Raw genomic sequence first — 17,834 nt, forward strand, 5'->3', positions numbered from 1 at the left:
TACCGTCTAGTCCAGACCTGTCACAGGCATCTTCCATCTAGCCACAGGCAGCACTGCCTGTAAAAGCAGTCATGTGATCTACAAACTAAACTGCAACCACTGTGATGCTTACTATGTGGACATCAGAATTAACAAGCTGTCTGTCTAAATGAATGGCCACTGACAAACTGTAGCCGAGAGACAGCTGGACCACACCACCCAGTTGTTCAACATTCAATCCAACATAATGTGCACCACTTCAATGACAGCTTCAAAGTCTGTGTCATCTGGATACCCCCTACCAACATGAGCTTGTCTGATCTGTGCTGCTGGGAACTCTCCATCCAACATATCCTACTATTCCTGTAAACCCCCCCCCCCCCCCCACCTTTCCCCTACCGTGCTTCTACTCCAGCACTACACATGCCTCCTTTTCCTTAACACACCTACAGTCTTACAGTGTTCTCTCATCTATACGTCCCCCCCTCCCCCACCCTCCGAAACCCTGATCACAGCTTCTGGACTCAGTACTTAGCAGCCGATCCTATCCCCACAATATCCCTACACATTACCAAAAACAGCACACATTTTCCCCCACCCCTACGATGTTATACTTCCCACCCCATGCTTCCTCCTTACAACCACACATTCTACATTACTGCACATGACAGATGCAGGAGTGATTCTCGGGCCCCAGCAGGCAGCGACAGTAGCTGTGTGTGTATGTGTGTGTGTGTGTGTGTGTGTGTGTTTAATTTTGGAATAAGTACTTTTTGACCAAAAGGTTAAATGTTTAGCAGTCTTTTCATTGTGCCTGTCTGCAACACAATGCCTCCTCTTTGTTGTGAGTATAGCCTTGCAACAAACAGTCTATGTTTCCCATGACATTTGTTTTCAATAACTGTTTATACACTTCCGTCCTACTGTGACATATGTGGAAATTAAAGAAAACATCTATTTTAAATATATAATAAAAATAAAACAGATATGTACAGCATGGAAAGTTCTGGCAGAATTCAAACAGTTCAGGAGTAGAAGAGAGTAGAAACAGAGAGAGTTGTCTAGTGGTCTTCTTCACGCCTAAATTATTTACATGAAATAAGCTTAGCTTTCAAAGACACTAATCTCCATATTTGGATCTTATGAAATTAATTGCTGATTTTAGATCTATTTGTCTGTCGTTTGTAGGTGGTTTTATAATATATGTTTAGGTGAAGTTATCTATCGTTGACATGAGATCTCATATTACTTGAAAGTTCAGTTTTATAAAATGCTTTACTTTGTTGTCTTTGAAACTAGGCTCTGCAGTCCCATATTGTGAGAATTTTACACATGTTGAAAGAGATCCTGAACTGTACTGCATTTGCCTGCATGAGCTCCACGTATCAGAGCTGTAGCAATGAAAAGAACTCCTCATCAAAAGCCAACTGGCAGCCACTTTAATGACAATTTTGCACCTGCTTTTGGTGTTGTAACAACAGTGTGCACACAATATACTTCGACAGAGGATAATGAAGAATGCTATTGTTCAAGAAGGGACTGGTCAGGCTGCTGCTGATGTAGCAGCATTATGAGAGTGATGAGAATGTTATATCTGCAATGTTAAAGGGGGTGTCCACCAACATTTTTGACTAGTCTAGTTGATAAATTAAGTTCTTTTTTATACAAAATCATTAATAATAGTAGCACTGACAAATTCATCTTTATTACAGCGGAAGTTTAAAAAAAATAATGTGAAATTCAGTTAAGCATGTCAAATTTGCAACAAAACAGATGAATGAATGGAGTAAATACATGAATCATCATTTGGCACTTTTTTCAATGTCACATCATATTTATGAACTTTCTGAAAGTGGAAATGATTATTAGGGGAAGTGGCAGGGTGCTATATTATTCTGCTTATTACAAGCAATTATTTTATTCAATTTTTTTCAAAAATGTTTATGTTTCTTTCATAACCTGTACTGCAACCTCACCATATCCAGTTCATTACCATCTTGACTAAACAGGACATAAACCAGAAAATAAGCAAAGATTCATATCCTTGAGGATCTTCTCACTGTGTGTCTATGGAACAAATCTAATCTAATATAAAGAGAAGGAAAATTGCCAGTCACCACACACATTATATGGTGAGCAGCAACCTATTCTTTTCATAATCTTATGGTTATTCCACATTGGTCTTTCCCGGTTGTTTAATACACTAATTTTTATGGAAAAGACACACAGAAGAAAATATGAACAATGATGAACACTAATTATTCCAGTACTTTTATAACAAAAATACAAGGCACATGATCATGAAATGATAAGAATACATTATGTGTGGATTACCTTGATAATGTTGAGGCATCAGATGTTTCTCAACATAGCCTGACATATCCAGTCGCAATGGAAAGGAAAAATGGGTATTGACTTTCTCTTTCAACATTGTTGACATGTTGAATGTGTAACGCATAGTATTGAAGCACAAGATATGAGGCAGCTTCTTAAAACATGCCCTGAAAAATAAAGGTTTCACATGAAAACCAACCTCCACAGGTTTTTCAGGAAGCTACATATTTTTCAACATAATGACCATCGACAAAACTCAAATTTTATAAGAAACAACTACAGGCAATGTTGAAAGTGTTGAAAACATTGGAAAATTGTTTGCATTCATTAATATGTTATGAACATGCTGCCAGTATTTTACTTAAAATGCTGCAAAGCAAAAAGAGAATTTAAAAGTAACCTTTTATTCTGCAAAAAGTATTGTAGAAAAGAGTAAACCTCTCTGCAAGGGAAAGGTAAATGGCTGTAAACTGGTAATGGCTAGGACTCAAATCTTATGTTCTACAAGTAAAAAGTGCAAATTTTTTGGCATAGCCACCTTTAAGAGAAACACACATTGTCCAACATTAAGTCTCCAAAGGTTGTTTCTGCAAAGTGCAATGCTGTGGGTTCAAAACATTTTCACAGCCACTTATTTCTTTAGATGCAGGCTATCAAATCTGATGAACAGCGTGGGCATACAAAGAATTTAGACTTCAAATCCTTTTGTTTTCCCACTGCCTTCACCCCACAGTCAGCAGGTGAATTGTTCTGATGGCAAATGTTTTCTTGCTCTTTCTTTCATTTGACATCATGACTTCTTTTGTTATCCTTTTTTATCAAGCAGCCACTTGCTGCAGAAGACCTGTACAGTAATCACTAGTTATCCTTTCATCCTCAACAATGCATCCAATAAGAAAGCAACTTCAGCCTTCTTTTGTGCAGGGTCATCAAGCTTCCAGTCACAACCTTGAAAACATTTCTTAATTGAAGTGGTAGACTCATCTAACCAACAGTAACAAATGTGTGCTCAAATTTAATTGAATTCTTTCTAAATAGATCAAAAAATTACTAAGATTTTTTTTCCATATCCGTGTTTGGTCAGTACAGAAAAAATGCCCACCATCTTGTACCAAGCTTTCTCACAGCCAATTCATTCCTGTCAAATACTATTTCCTATGATTTGCCTATGGCATCAGCTACACCACACACCTCTAACACCTGATCATCCAGCACCACTTTGTTAACATTCTCGATATTTATACCTTTTTTTGCAGTTTTAAAACTTCCTTCATATGGATAATATTCATGAGATGTATCGCCGCATTTGAATTCAAGCAACCATTTTGTAATGGTTGAAAATGAAGCAGTAGATTCCTTGCAAACATCCACCAATTCTGGAGAAATTTTCCATTTGTTGTAAACAGCTCAAAACAAAGTATTTTATGATGCGACAGTATTCCACATTGTCAATTTGAAAGCAAGGCAAAGAGGTACTTAAAAATCCATATAAATGAAACTATTATGTCCCTGAAGTTGATACTTGATTTACCTTATTGTGCTTCATGTACTAACATAACGAAAACAAGATTTTATTGATGCCAATGCCATCTCTTTCTTAGTTCAAATATTTTTTCCTTGATATTGTACATAGCAAATCAAAAATACAAGTACCTGCCAACACAATACAAAAACAACAACAAAATTTACTAATGCACATAATTAGAGAGATGTTTTTGAGAATCTTGTGATAATAGTAAATTTGGCGGATACAAAAGTACTGCGTAACAATTTACCTACTCCAACAGAAATAGGCATAGGGTAGCATGAAAGTGTAGGGTGAGAAAATTATTATAAGCAGTAAAATATAATAGGAACACTTTTTATCTGCTGCTATGCAGTGTCCCAAAGTTATGTAATGTCTCCATAATTGCAGGGCTGTTAGAAATAGCTGTTCAGACCAACAAGGATAGTAAGAACTGGCTGAGGCCTTGTTGGAGGAAGTACTTCGGCCAACATAATTTCTCACACCCTAAATGCAACTCAGTGTTATGTATTCAGTCTTTCAAAACAATGCTTTACTGTTATTACACAAAAAAAAAAAAAAAAAAAAAAAAAAAAAAAAAAAAAAAAAAATTATCAGAAGCTCTAATCAAAATTCTACTGAGCAATAACTTTTTTTACAAAATTTAAATTAATGACAGAAAGATTCCAGTTTAAATACAAGATAACGAACACTAGAGCAAAAATATCAATCCAATAATCTACTGGATACACAAGGGATAATTTATTGTCCTTCACATCCACACAGATGCACATGATTTATTCACACCTTGTTCAATGCACTTTACATGTGGCAGTTTCACTTAACAAGTGTTTCCCCACACAATTTTCACACATCTGCTGCTGACCACAGCAGTGCACAGTTAGAGGGGCAGAAATTTTAACATAGCCTGATATAGATCAGTGTTAGTCGGCTTTATAAATACTATTAAAATAAAGTTACTTCTCTACATTATGAATCACCTGTACTGTGGAACAGGTGGGCAGTTATTAAGTTTTACTATTAACAAAGATACAAAAGTGGGTGGTATGGCTAAAAAACTGTTGACTACCCCTGTTTTCATGAACTGTGCAAATGGGAGTTACCCTTACAACATATTCTCCACTTGGAAAGTATCCCAGCCTCAAAATACAGTATCCTACCACCCGTACTGTCTTTACCCAACAGTTTCCGTCTCCTCTGTCTTATAACCCCTCACCCTCATTGAGCTTGCTCTCTGCCAATGCACCCATCAATCAGTCTGTATCTCTCCTTTTCCAACCCTCCCCCCCCCCCCCCCCCCCACTGTTCTCTGCTATTCCTTCCCCTTCCCTGCCTCATTCCTGACTGCTGTCTTCTGTTCAAAGCAATAGTTGCAGTCTGGTTAGAGTGGCCAGAAATGGCAGTCGTATGACTAATATGTTTGTTTTGATTTTTTTCCCCGAAGCCTCTGGCCAAAAAGTCTTCAATAGCCCTTTCGTTGTATCTATTTGCAACTCAATATGTGATCTTTATGGTGTTAGCAATCTATCCTATGCATAATTATTGTAAACTGGAATAGTAATGTTGACTAACTTATTGTGCACTCACAAGTATTTCACTTTGTTACTGTGAGCCTATATGCACAATATTTAATGTTAAACATTTATATGACACTCTTAAACTTCTCTTGTCATGATGCACAAAAACATGCAACTATTATATTGTGTATGTCACAGCACACAAGAGAACTAGATGCATCTCATAAAACTGCCCCTGTAGAAAAGTACCACTTTCAATAATAATTCCATACAGGGAGAAATTGCAAACATATAATATATCTATAACTACATACATACTCCTCAAGCTAATGTTAAGTACCTAACAGGATGAGCTTCATTTCATTATTTAGTCATTGCGCATCTGGATTGCAAGAAACATTACTGTCTTTGAGGCTCTGGGAGTTTCTTCTGGGGATCTTAGTTTGATATTAAGGTCTTTGCAAGGCACAGAGACATGTCATCTACGAGGGTCGATCAATAAGTAATGCCCCAAATATTTTTTTCTCAGAACATAGTTATTGTTAAGAGTCAGAATTTGGTGACAATATACATCAACATGTCTTGTCCATGTCCTATGTTTCCATGTAGTCTCCATCACGTTAAAGGACCATACACCAATGCTGGGAAGAGCATGTATTCCCTGCTAGTAAAAGCTCTTGTCCTGTAGGCATAGCCATGTTTTCACTGCATGACTGACACTCTCGTCATCTTCAAAGTGTGTTCCCTGTAGAGTGGCAGTTGGAATGAATAATTGCATCTGCACGATTCAGCATGTCTGGAGCAGTGGATGTGACACGATGTCCTGAGTGTAGCTGATCATGGAGCTCTGTTTCGCATTTCCTGAGGCTGTAAATTTCTTTACCCATTGTGCAACTGAATCACCATACACTGCACACAAATGTTTATTGATGTTCACCATGGTTTCTTTTTCAGCAAGCTTTTTCAATAAAAGCATGCTACTTGCAACATGAGTCGTATGTAGATGCCATTTTGAAGCTGTACTACGGCTCTGCCATCTGCCAGAATGGTTCGAAACTTCACTGGCGCACAGAACAAACATCAAATGTGAAGCACCAATAAGGACATTCGTCTGAGTATATTAATGGCTTGTTTAAAAAATGTGAGTATTACTTATTGAACAACTCTCATAGAAACTACCCCCCATAAGTAACCAAACTACCCCCTGGTCATGTTCTAGGAATTCCTTACTCCCATTTGGCCTCACCACCCTTCCCCAAGCCCCTTCCTAAGAACACCAACCTTTCAGCAAAAGACAGAATAGCCAATACACAGCCTCAAGACAGACCTCACCTAATCATCCTATCTGCATATAAAGGTTCTATCACTGTCGTTATGAATCACGGTGGCTACCTGGCAGAAAGCCTTTGCCAATTATCTGACTCTACCAAAGTGATCCAAGCCCAGAAGTCAAACATAACCACCAGTCCCTGCATACGGACTTGGGCCCTTCCCAGAACCTCTCTCTGAATCCATTTCCCTCCTCACCCCCACGACACCTCGCAAACCCACTCCCCAAAATCCACAAATCCATCAATCCTGGATGTCCCTCTGTAGCTGGTTAGTGTGTCCCACAAAATGAACTTCACCCCTCATTGGCCAACAGCTGCAACCAACTGCCCAAAATGTAGCCTCTCATATCAACCACTTCCTTCACCAACTCTCCACCACTCCCACCTCTTTGCCTCCAGTATCCCTACTTGTCACTGTTGATGCCAGTTCCCTACACACCAACATCCCTCATGCCCATGGTCTTGTTGTGTTGCTGTTGAGCACTAAGTACCTCTCTCAACATCCTTCAGAATACAAACCCCCTACCTAATTTCTCATCCACCTTACAAACTTTATCCTACTACACAACTACTTATCCTTTGAAGGGAAAGTATAAAAAAATTGTGTCACCGCATAGCACCCTCCTATGCCAATCTGTTTATATGCCATCTAGAGGGAGAACTCCCTTGCCTCCCAAAACACAAATCCCTGGTCTTGCTCAGATTCAATGATGATATCTTCATGATCACGACTCAAGGCCAAAGCATCTTATTCTCACTCCTTCACAGCCTCAACACCTTTTCTCCCATACACTTCACCTGGTCGTCCTCAGCTCCGTGTGCCATATTCTTGGACACAGACCACTTCCTCTCTGATGGCTCCATCCACACCTCTGCCCACATTAAACCCACCAATTACCAACGGTACCTACATTTAGACAGCTGCCATCCCTTCCACACTACAAAATCCCTCTCCTAAAGCCTGGCCACCTGTGGATGAAGTATATGCAGTGATAAGAGCTCCCTTTGCCAGTATGCTTAAGGTTTCACAATGGCCTTCACAGACAGGCACTATCCCCAGATATCCTGTGCTGTATACTTATACATTGCCAACCCTCCCACCACCCCCAAGAACTATCTACAAAGAAGTGCCCCTTTTTGTCACCCAATACCACCCTGGAGTGGAACAACTAAATGACATTCTTCATCAAGGCTTTGACTACCTATTATCACATTCTGATATTAGGGGCATCCTACCTAAGATCCTTCCCATCCCTTCTAAAGTGGTGTCCCACTATCCACCCAACCTGCACATCTGAACCTATCCATATGCCACTCCCAGGCCCAATCCCTTGTCATAGGAATCTTACCCCTACCCCCTATCTAAGACACAGGTGCAACACCTGTCCAATCCACCCACCAGCACTTCCTATTACAGACATATCACAGGCTTATCCCATACCATCAAAGGCTGTGAAAATAGCCATGTCATATACCAAGTATTCTGCAATCATTTCACAGCTATTAATACATGTATGACTACCAATGAGCTGGCCACCAGGATGAATGGCAACTGCCAGACTGTGGCAAAAGAGCAAAGTGGAGCATCCTGTGGCACAACATGCAGATGCACATACCATACTTGATTTCAGTGGCTACTTCACAATCCAGGCCATCTTGATCCTCCCTGCACCACCAGCTTTTCTGAACTGCACAGATGGGAGTTATTCTTACAACATATTTCCTGCTACCAAAATTATATTGGCCTCAACCTGCAACAAACTACTTCCCCACATCCTCCACTCACCAGTTTCTGCCCCTCTATCCTATAACCTCCTCCCAATTCATGGCCCCCACCTTTACCGTGCTCGCTTTTTGCTAACACACCCACTAGTTTTTTCCCCCCACTGTTCCTCTCCTTTTTCACTCTCGTCCCCCAACCCCCACCCAGAGCCTCCCAACACTGCCCCTGGCAGCATTTTCCTGCTGCCTTATAAACCCTGTATATTCCACCAGACATCGTTCTTCTCTCTCTCTTCTTCCCCCTCCCTCACCTGTACTCTGCTACCCCTTCTCCTTCCACTGCTGCTTTCAGTTAATGCAACAGTTGAAGTCCGGCCTAGAGTGACCAGAGATGGTGGTCATGTGTGCAGGAGATGTTTCTGCTTGTGTGAATTTGCGTGTGCTTTTCTTTCATTTCTGAAGAAGGCTTTCACTGAAAGTTTAGTGTGTAATGGTCCTTTTGTTGTGCCTGTCTGCAACTCAATGTGTCATCTTTATGTTGATTAGCAATCTATACTTTTGATAATTGCTGATATTCTGACCAGGACACTTTCCACTGTTTAATATTACAGTTACAGATCGCTATAAACAAAGAACGGCAAAAAGTACTTAACTGGATAATGCAGCTTTAATTGGTCTAATATTTTGGCCTTCTTCGAAACAAATAGGTGGAAGATCCAAATTCTTATCATGTCAAATTACTCACCTTTTTTCTGCACGAACTTTCTTGCCACACTGTGAGCATGTGTACATGTTATCTCCCTCTAATGTATCCTTTACTGTAACTTCATCAAGTGACTCGTACAGGTTACGCATGTCTGCAACTTGGCAACGAACAGTGTAAAATTCCTCCAACTTTCGACTTACATGTTCACAATCCTGTGAAAGAAGTGTGGAAATGTAAATTGCTGTGCAGAAATGAAAATGATGTTTGACACTGAAGACATGTCAGTTTACTCCCTTACATATCCTCCAATAACACTTATTTCTATTAAGGATAATATGGATACAGTCAAAAAGGGCACTTGGTACCTGTGCCTTCAACTACAAAATTAAGGTTCTTACTCATTAGCAGAGTTTTTATGATTTAAACCTCAAAAATGTTGTTTGAAATGAGCACATCTATGTGATTTTGCTGTTTAAAAAACCACTCAGTTATATTAAATAAGAAACTTGTTGAAACAATGACTTAAGTGCAAAGAAAGTATAGGAAACACTAAATGAAACCCTATATACTATTATACACAAGACTGTAGGCAAGTGGTGCTGTGGGATTAAATGCTAAAACAAAAAACTCTGACATTGTACATTGTGATGTTAAAACAAAACAAGTGGACTGTATCTCTCAGAAAAATGTGTTCAATGTAGCAAAAACTGTGAAAAAAAAGGACTGATTTTAAGCTATTGAAAACATAGTTTCTGTTTTCTGGAGGCAAGCACAGATTGGACACACTAAATTAAACACACAAAATAAGATACATTCTGAACGATGAACAGAATTAAAATAATTTAAAGTAAATTTGAGGAAATGATATTTGAAGAGACTTAAAATGCATGAACAGTTTACAAGATGAAATTTTTGTAATTGCCCAATTACAATATTTAATTTTTTAATGTATCAGATAAATTGATACTGCAATTAATACTCACTAGCGAAACAACATTGTTGCTTATGACGCCTCCAAATAATGTCTTGACAAGTTTCTTTAACTCAGGAGTCATTTCTTCAAGTTTTGAAACCAAGTCTATAAAAAACTCTGCCATGTCCTTCTGTTCACCAGTATTCAGAGGTTGATGGTCCATGGTATATACTTTACAAAAACTGCGTGGATTGTATGCCTTTCGTTCACTCTCCTATAACACATATTTATAATGCATTTTGCAGTCATAGTTCTATTATTCAAATAATTAAAAAAAAGTACACCATTTTTAAAAGCTTTGTAGTGAGGATGAAGAAGTGTGTTCTATCTACAATCTTTCAAATAGTAAAATTGTAAATTGTCATCAACAATCTGAGCCAAACAAAATAACTGTGGGAATAAATGATCTAATATTCAGTAATCACATTCTGTGAAATTTTAGAATCATTTCAACGCACAAATATGCAAAGAGAACTGATTTTGAAGAGCAATATGGGGACATCTGGCATACAAAAGTACTGAAATTGCCACTTGATTTCTGCATCTGTAAATCACTCCAACTGAAATAATCACTGAAAATCTTTTCCAAGCAAATCATAAACTTGGATGATCTAATTTGAAGTGAATTCTAACTGTAGTGTGTATTTAAAATAATAATAATAATAATAATAATAATAATAATAATAATTAATAAATAAATAAATAAAATAAAAATTTAAAAAAAATAAAAACAATTGACAAAATCATGAAAATTAAAGTAATAATATGTGTTCACTCTGACTCTGATCACTATCTCCTAAAATTAAATCATATTTTCTACCTGGCACAACCTAACTACAGAAATCAATGACGTAGAAAAAATTTGCACCAGACAAAACTAAATAGGACAGAATGGCAGAGCGCATTAAGAGAAAGAGCAACATGAGGAAGGGTTTAAACTATGAACAATTTAAACAACAAAGAAGTGTAATATATAAGACAACAACTAGACATGAAAACAACTATGACAGAGAAGTTAGACACTACCAAAAATAAAGAGAGGGAGAGAATGACCATGTCAAAAGGACATCACCTGTATGCCTGCCATGGCAAGCATTACATTTTAACCAAACTGGAAAATGGGATACAGGTCAGCTAACAATGAGTTGGAGATAACAGTTTTGTTACATTCCTTTGGTTTCAGAATAGACTCCTTTAAATGGAAGAAGAAGGAGTAAGAATTAAAACATTATCAAGAACCAAGGACTTGCTTCAGAGGTGAAAAAAATGTAGAGTGGGCTTAAACAGTGCTGAAAATAGTGAAGTACTTGTGAAATACATGCGTCGGCTCCTATGCTGTCTAAAGATATCGGTGTGCCACCCACTGCTAGTGAAATTATTAAAACTCTAAATATAATAAAGGTAGTACACAGTGTCAGGAAGTCATTTCTAGAAGTATTTGTATGGAGTGTAGCCATTTACGGAAGTGAAACGTGGGCGATAAATAGGGAGACCAAGAGATGAATACACTAAGCAGATTCAGAAGGATGTAGGTTGCAGTAGGCACTGGGAGATGAAGAAGCTTGCACAGGATAGAGTAGCATGGAGAGCTGCATCAAACCAGTCTCTGGGCTGAAGACCACAACAACAACAGTATACATGTCTCCACAATCTGAACTTTCACAATTATAAATGAATTTTTATTACTTTATGAAGAAACCTGGAAAACAGAAAACGTCTCTGAAGAATGGAAAATTGCATCCATTCACAATGCATGATAAGAGTGACAAACAAGATATCAATATCTACAGAGGCATATCCCTTTTGCTTGATACTTGTAAGATTTTCTCAAAAATTTTGCTGGAGAGGGTAGAAATTTGCCACTAATTTAGGTGATTTTACCAAAGGTTCATCATGCTCCAGAGCATATTTAAAATTTATAATCTGTAATTCCAGAAATACTAAATGGCCTGAGTGAAGTGGTGCAGTGGTTAGCACAATTCACTCTCGTTTTGGAGTATGGCGGGTGAAATTCCCACCTGCTTAAGGAAACTGCTGGCATGGTTACTTTTTAAAATGTCATGGCTAATTTCTATCCCCATTCTTTCCTCATCTTCCCTTGAGCCTGGCCTCTGATGACATCACTTATGTTAAACCATAACTTTCCTTCTTTCTTCCAGCAATATACAGTCATGGCTGTCATTGATAAACAAAGGTCTTGTGACTATGACGACAGAAAATCCTTAACGTTGTCTGAGTCTCTTAGAAAAAAGTCAATTTACAGATGAAACATCAAATTTGTTGAAAATAAATACAGGAGTAAGACAAAATGATGATTTAATTTCAGTATACTTTAATTGCATTCTGGAGAAAATCCTAAGAATCTTGAACGAAAAAATCATCAGAACATAAAATTTAACCAACAATGCTGGGAGAAACAACAAAGTTTTTTCAGTAAATATGTGGTGATAATTTTGTGATCTTGTGCTTTCTGAATGTCTAGCAAAGGTAATGATTCAAGTGTCTCAGAAAAACCAATTGTGTAACAAAAATAGAAAATTCTTCATAATTTTTACTATCAGATATAGATAAAATTGAATGATAGAAAATTACAAGGCAAATGTGCTCCAGAAATAACGGGCTCCAAGAAATTGAAAATAATGTTGAATTTCATTGCAACATAGAATATATAACAGACACATTAAGAAAGAGGAGACTGATAATCTCCAGTCATTTGCATAAAATAGACAGCTCAAAATTAACCCAACATTTTCAAACTTTACTGGCAAAAGAGTCAACAGCAAGTTGTGATGGAAAACAGTCATGAAAGATTTACAATGGAATGACACAAGAGAAAGAGAAGCAACAGATGGCCGGAGTTTTAAAATAAAACTGTCACAAATGAAAGGATCTACAACAGGGAAAAAAAGATTTACTGAAAGTCATGAAAGTGGATGAGAAAGACTGAAGTAATACTGGCAAAGGGATACTAAACAATAGAATATGAAGCACTGAATTTGGTTTGTTGTCCTCAGAAAGCAGCAAAAAAAGATGATTGTCTTATGGATAAGAATCCAAAAGGAGAGACATTGAGCTGCAGCAGACACAACAAAAAGACTGCTATACATTTGAGCTTATAGTCAAGAGGCCTTCAACTAAAGTAGGAAACACACAGAATCACAACCCCTGACTCTGGCCACTGATGGGTCTCAAGGGTAGTGTGTGTGTGTGTGTGTGTGTGTGTGTGTGACATGCTTGTTTGAATGCGTTTGTTTTCTACTTTAGAAGAAGGTCTTTTGGCAAAAAGCTCAAATGTACAGCAGTCTTTTTTGTATATATCTGCAACTGCGTGTCTCCTCTGCTTTTCATAATACTGTCATTACTCCATACTGGTTTTTCCACTGCTTGAGAATAAAAAAGATGATGTTACAAAGTTATGAGTTACCATGACTGACTACATCAACACTGCACTATTAAATGCCCATTAACCCTGGCTACTGCAATGGGCATATACACTTGGGTGTCTGTATATGTGAATGTCTGTACTCTTATGAGAAAAAGAGCAAGAGCTTGGAAGCTAATGCTAACTATTTTACTTCTTTGTGTGTGCCACGCACCAGTAAGTGGCTGCCTTTCCCTTATTTTATGTATAGCTCCATCCAGGGCTTTCAATTATCAGTATACAGTCTCAAATAATGTATTTTTAGCCATTTCAGCCGTATGAGTCATGATGAAATTCATAATCACATAAATTATTCTGACTGTTGCACTGCTCAGAACAAGTGATACAGAGGACCATGTTATATTCAAGGACCATGTTACCCCCAATAACATCTCTTTATTTCTGAAAGATTACAAAAAACACGTAAAATATTCCACATAGTTTTCTACATCACTTGGCTTCAGTTCTCGTATGGTTCAAATGGCTCTAAGCACTGTGGGACTTAAAACCTGAGGTTATCAGTCCCCTAAACTTAGAACTACTTAAACCTAACTAACCTAAGGACATCACACACATCCATGCCCGAGACAGGATTCGAACCTGCGATAGTAGCAGCAGCATGGTTCCGGACTGAAGCGCCTAGAACCGCTTGGCCACAGTGGCCGGCTCAGTTCTTGTATCCGAGTATAGTGAGTATGCACTCACCACTTGTCATTTTGAGTAGGACCTTCCTGTGTTTCATCACAACAATTTTCTGCATAGCAGAACAAAGTATCATTCCATCTGTTACAATTCTAATTGACATGTTCACACACTACCATGGCAAGAATAACTGTTCCCACTGTATAAAGTGTAAGCAACATATTTTGGATCACACTCTTTGAGGGGTGCCATATTCTCTCTTATAGTACTGCTTTCTGAACATACAGACCAAAACGTTCATGCAATGCAAAGCCCAGGATAGAATAACATCAATATGAGAAGGATAGAGGAGGCACTGAGAGACAGACGGACATAATGAAAAGACTAATACATTTTTAGCTTTCTGGCAAAAAAGTAATTGTTCATAAGCACAAATCACACACACACACACACACACACACACACACACACAGAGAGAGAGAGAGAGAGAGAGAGAGAGAGAGAGAGAGAGAGAGAGAGAGAGAGAGAGAGAGAGGTACTGTCTGCAGCCACTAGGGCCGACTGTGGGCTGCATCTATGGCCTGACTGCAGGATGTGTCCACACTTGACAGGAGCAGAAATATGAGGTGGGTGGTGGGGGTTAGGAGGAGACATGGGGTGGGGAGGAGGAGGGACAGCAGGGTAGGGCTCGAGGAAGATTATGTGCTACTGTGTGAGCAATCAGGGACATGGTGGGAACAGCACAAAGAATCAGTCTTATGTGTTGGAGGAGGAGGGTGGAAAGAGGGGTAGGAGAGGTTTAGAGAGGGGGAAAAGACTAGTAGGTGGAGAATCCTCCCATTACCACCTATTCCAGTCCTGTCACGGGTGTCTCCTACTGCACCAAAGATAGGGCTCTCTGTGAAAACAGCCATTTGATCTACATAATACGATGCAACCACTGTGCTGGTTTCCACATGGGCATGACACTAACAAGCTCTCTGCCAGCATGAATGGCCACCGCCAAATTGTGGCCAACAGACAGCTGGTCCACCCAACACAGCCAACTAACTCTGTATCCTGTCCCCACCATGTTCGTGCCTGCTTTCACAATAGCACATCATCTTCCCACATCCCAATCCTGCTATCCCTACCTGTCCCCACCCATGCCTCTTCCCCTTACCCCAACCACCCAACCAAGGTAGCTGCTCTCATCAGACGCATAAGGAGCCCACAGTCAGGCCAAAGTAGCTGTATATCATTGCTGTGCGCGCACGATAGTGTGTGTGTGTTATCCTTCCCCTTTCCATTTCCTTCTTACTATATAACTTGTAAAGAAGAGAATGTACATCTGAACATATATACTCCCTTTGTCAAAAAGTACCAGAACAGATTTGTTTTATTTCTGAGTTTGCAATACTAAACTGTAACAAATGTTGTTTTTATGTTACATGTCACGTGTGCATTCTTGAAATGATCTTGGCCATGTTTCCGCACAAACTCACTAGGTGACAGGGCTGTGCTTAGCAATACACTGTTTGGGTTCTTGGCGCATTACTTACAGTGATACAAGGATTGCTGATTATGAGCAAAGATGAACATTAAATTCTGCATTACGCTCGGTAAAATCTCTAGTGAAATGTGGACAGTGATTACGCAAGCATTGCAGGTAAGGCACTTTCAAGAACTCATGTTTGAGTGGCAGGTTCAGTGCAAGACACTCTCAAAGCTGGTTGCCCATGTACAGCACATACCAATGCAAAGACGCAGCATGTAAGGCAATTATTGAAGAAGACCGTCATGTAAGTGTGTGTGCAATATCAGAAGAACTTAATTTGAATCATGATGTGTGTCATAAAATTTTAACGAAGATTTAGGGAAACGGAAACTTTATGCAAAACCTCGGCTCACAAACAGACGAACAGAGAGAGGAAAGACAATGAATTTCTGCTGAACTAATGGATAGACGCAGACAAGATTTCAAATTTCTGTCAAAAATTATTGCTGGGGATGAAAGCTGTGCTACCAATATGACTCTCATTATGAAGTGTCAAAGTGCTGAATGGTGGAGTCTTGGATCACCAGCCTCAAAAAAAGTCAAACAACAACTTTCAAGAACAAAAACAATGTTGATCAAATTCTTTGACAGTAAATGATTAGTTCACCATGAGTATGTTCTTGCAGGTCAAACAGTGAAGCAAACTCTTTAATCGCAGTCTTGAAACATTTGCAACAGGCGATTCAATGTTGTTACCCTGATTTGCATTTGAAAATTTCACTGGTTGCTTCCAAGACCTTCAGAAACATGGGCATGTGTGTATAAACAGACAAGGAACTATTGCTTGTAAGTGCAATTTTATATTTTTGAAAAATCTGTCCTGGAACTTTTCTGACAAAGGGAGTATTTATCCCAACTCCTCTCTCAGACACATCATCTTATTCCTTTGTTTAATGAACTTTACATTTACTTGCCATTGACTCTTCACTTTAAATTACAGACACAACTTGTTTATAAATATGTGCTTTCATGGTTGTAGGTTGGCCCTTATTTACTCTACCAATTTTGGCACCTTAGTCTATGATAGACAGCCTTCCTAAACATTATTGTTACTTCATTCATTCACACACTGTCTTCTGTAAATGTAGGACAGCCTTGAGAGATTTGGACTGAGGTATAAGTTACACATGAACGTTAAGATACATATACAAACAGGAAGTACCAAATTTAAGAGAAATAAATTTCATAAAACTGAGTCAAGCCATATACAGAATAAGTAATACAACAGAAAGAAAATGAAATAGTTTTCATACATACAAGAAGATAAGCAAACATGCGCTGTAGCTCTCGAAGAGTCATCTCGTGTTTGCTTGATCCATCACACTGAGCCTGCAGAATGGAAGATCGTGCCTGTGGCATCATGTACAGATGCTGCATGCATGAAGCCATGTAACATGTAGCACCTAAGTTCGTCAGACCAACAAAACCACAGTCCGAACGACCATCTTCATGAGGCCAGTAATCCCATGGATATGGTGAATGCGGTCCTGGTCGATGTTGTTCCAGCAGCTTTTCATGTAATATACGGTAGTTTCCTGGTGACTCCTTTGCTAGTTCCACCAACAAGTCATAGGCTGAAGACCGTGAAAGCTGTGACTTGCACTTTGGTACATATCGCTTACGTGGATTTGGCAGTGCGAACAGAAGATCAAAAACCTGGAAGACATTGAAAAGATCTATCAGTTCCATCTCTTGGCTCCACAATTAATATCCAAATTAAAACAGAATTTACAGCTAATATATGTTACCAACATGATTGTAAGCTCAAACATAAAAATTAATGTTGATAAAAATATTCATTTTAAGAATGCAAGATAAATTTTCAGACTGTCATGCACAAATGTGGAAATATCTGAATACAATAGGTAAACAAATTACAAATTACCTCTATCAGAAAATCTTTCCCTTCTTTGCTGTTTTTGAATGGTGGGTTATGTTTAAGCACATTTGACATGAGATTCAGAAGCCCAATGAGACCATCATCTTCCACAGTGTTGTGTCTTGTTTCTAAATACTCTCGTGTCAAGATGGATTGAGAAAGCCTCTTTGCAAGTCCATCAATATCAATTACACAGCTCTGCGGATCTTCTATACTTTCTGTAAGACATTCGAACTCTGTGATATCAAAAATGATTGCACAAATCAAG

The 17,834-nt window shown here is 38.6% G+C and overlaps 1 protein-coding gene across 1 annotated transcript in view; it reads right to left on the reverse strand.

Annotated features, from left to right (window-relative positions):
• The window catches only part of LOC126177063 (ubiquitin carboxyl-terminal hydrolase 34), a 479,314-nt gene that overhangs the window by 189,279 nt on the left and 272,201 nt on the right, over positions 1 to 17,834 (reverse strand). The window contains exons 28-32 of the mRNA XM_049924303.1: positions 17,573 to 17,784; positions 16,945 to 17,343; positions 10,098 to 10,301; positions 9,154 to 9,326; positions 2,314 to 2,480 (exon numbers count right to left, since the gene is read on the reverse strand). Of these exons, the coding sequence (XP_049780260.1) occupies positions 2,314 to 2,480; positions 9,154 to 9,326; positions 10,098 to 10,301; positions 16,945 to 17,343; positions 17,573 to 17,784 (1,155 nt within the window). The remainder of the gene's footprint in view (positions 1 to 2,313; positions 2,481 to 9,153; positions 9,327 to 10,097; positions 10,302 to 16,944; positions 17,344 to 17,572; positions 17,785 to 17,834) is intronic.

The sequence above is a fragment of the Schistocerca cancellata genome, chromosome 1 (genome assembly GCF_023864275.1).
Source record: "Schistocerca cancellata isolate TAMUIC-IGC-003103 chromosome 1, iqSchCanc2.1, whole genome shotgun sequence".
In the NCBI taxonomy this organism is placed as follows: Eukaryota; Metazoa; Arthropoda; class Insecta; order Orthoptera; family Acrididae; genus Schistocerca; species Schistocerca cancellata.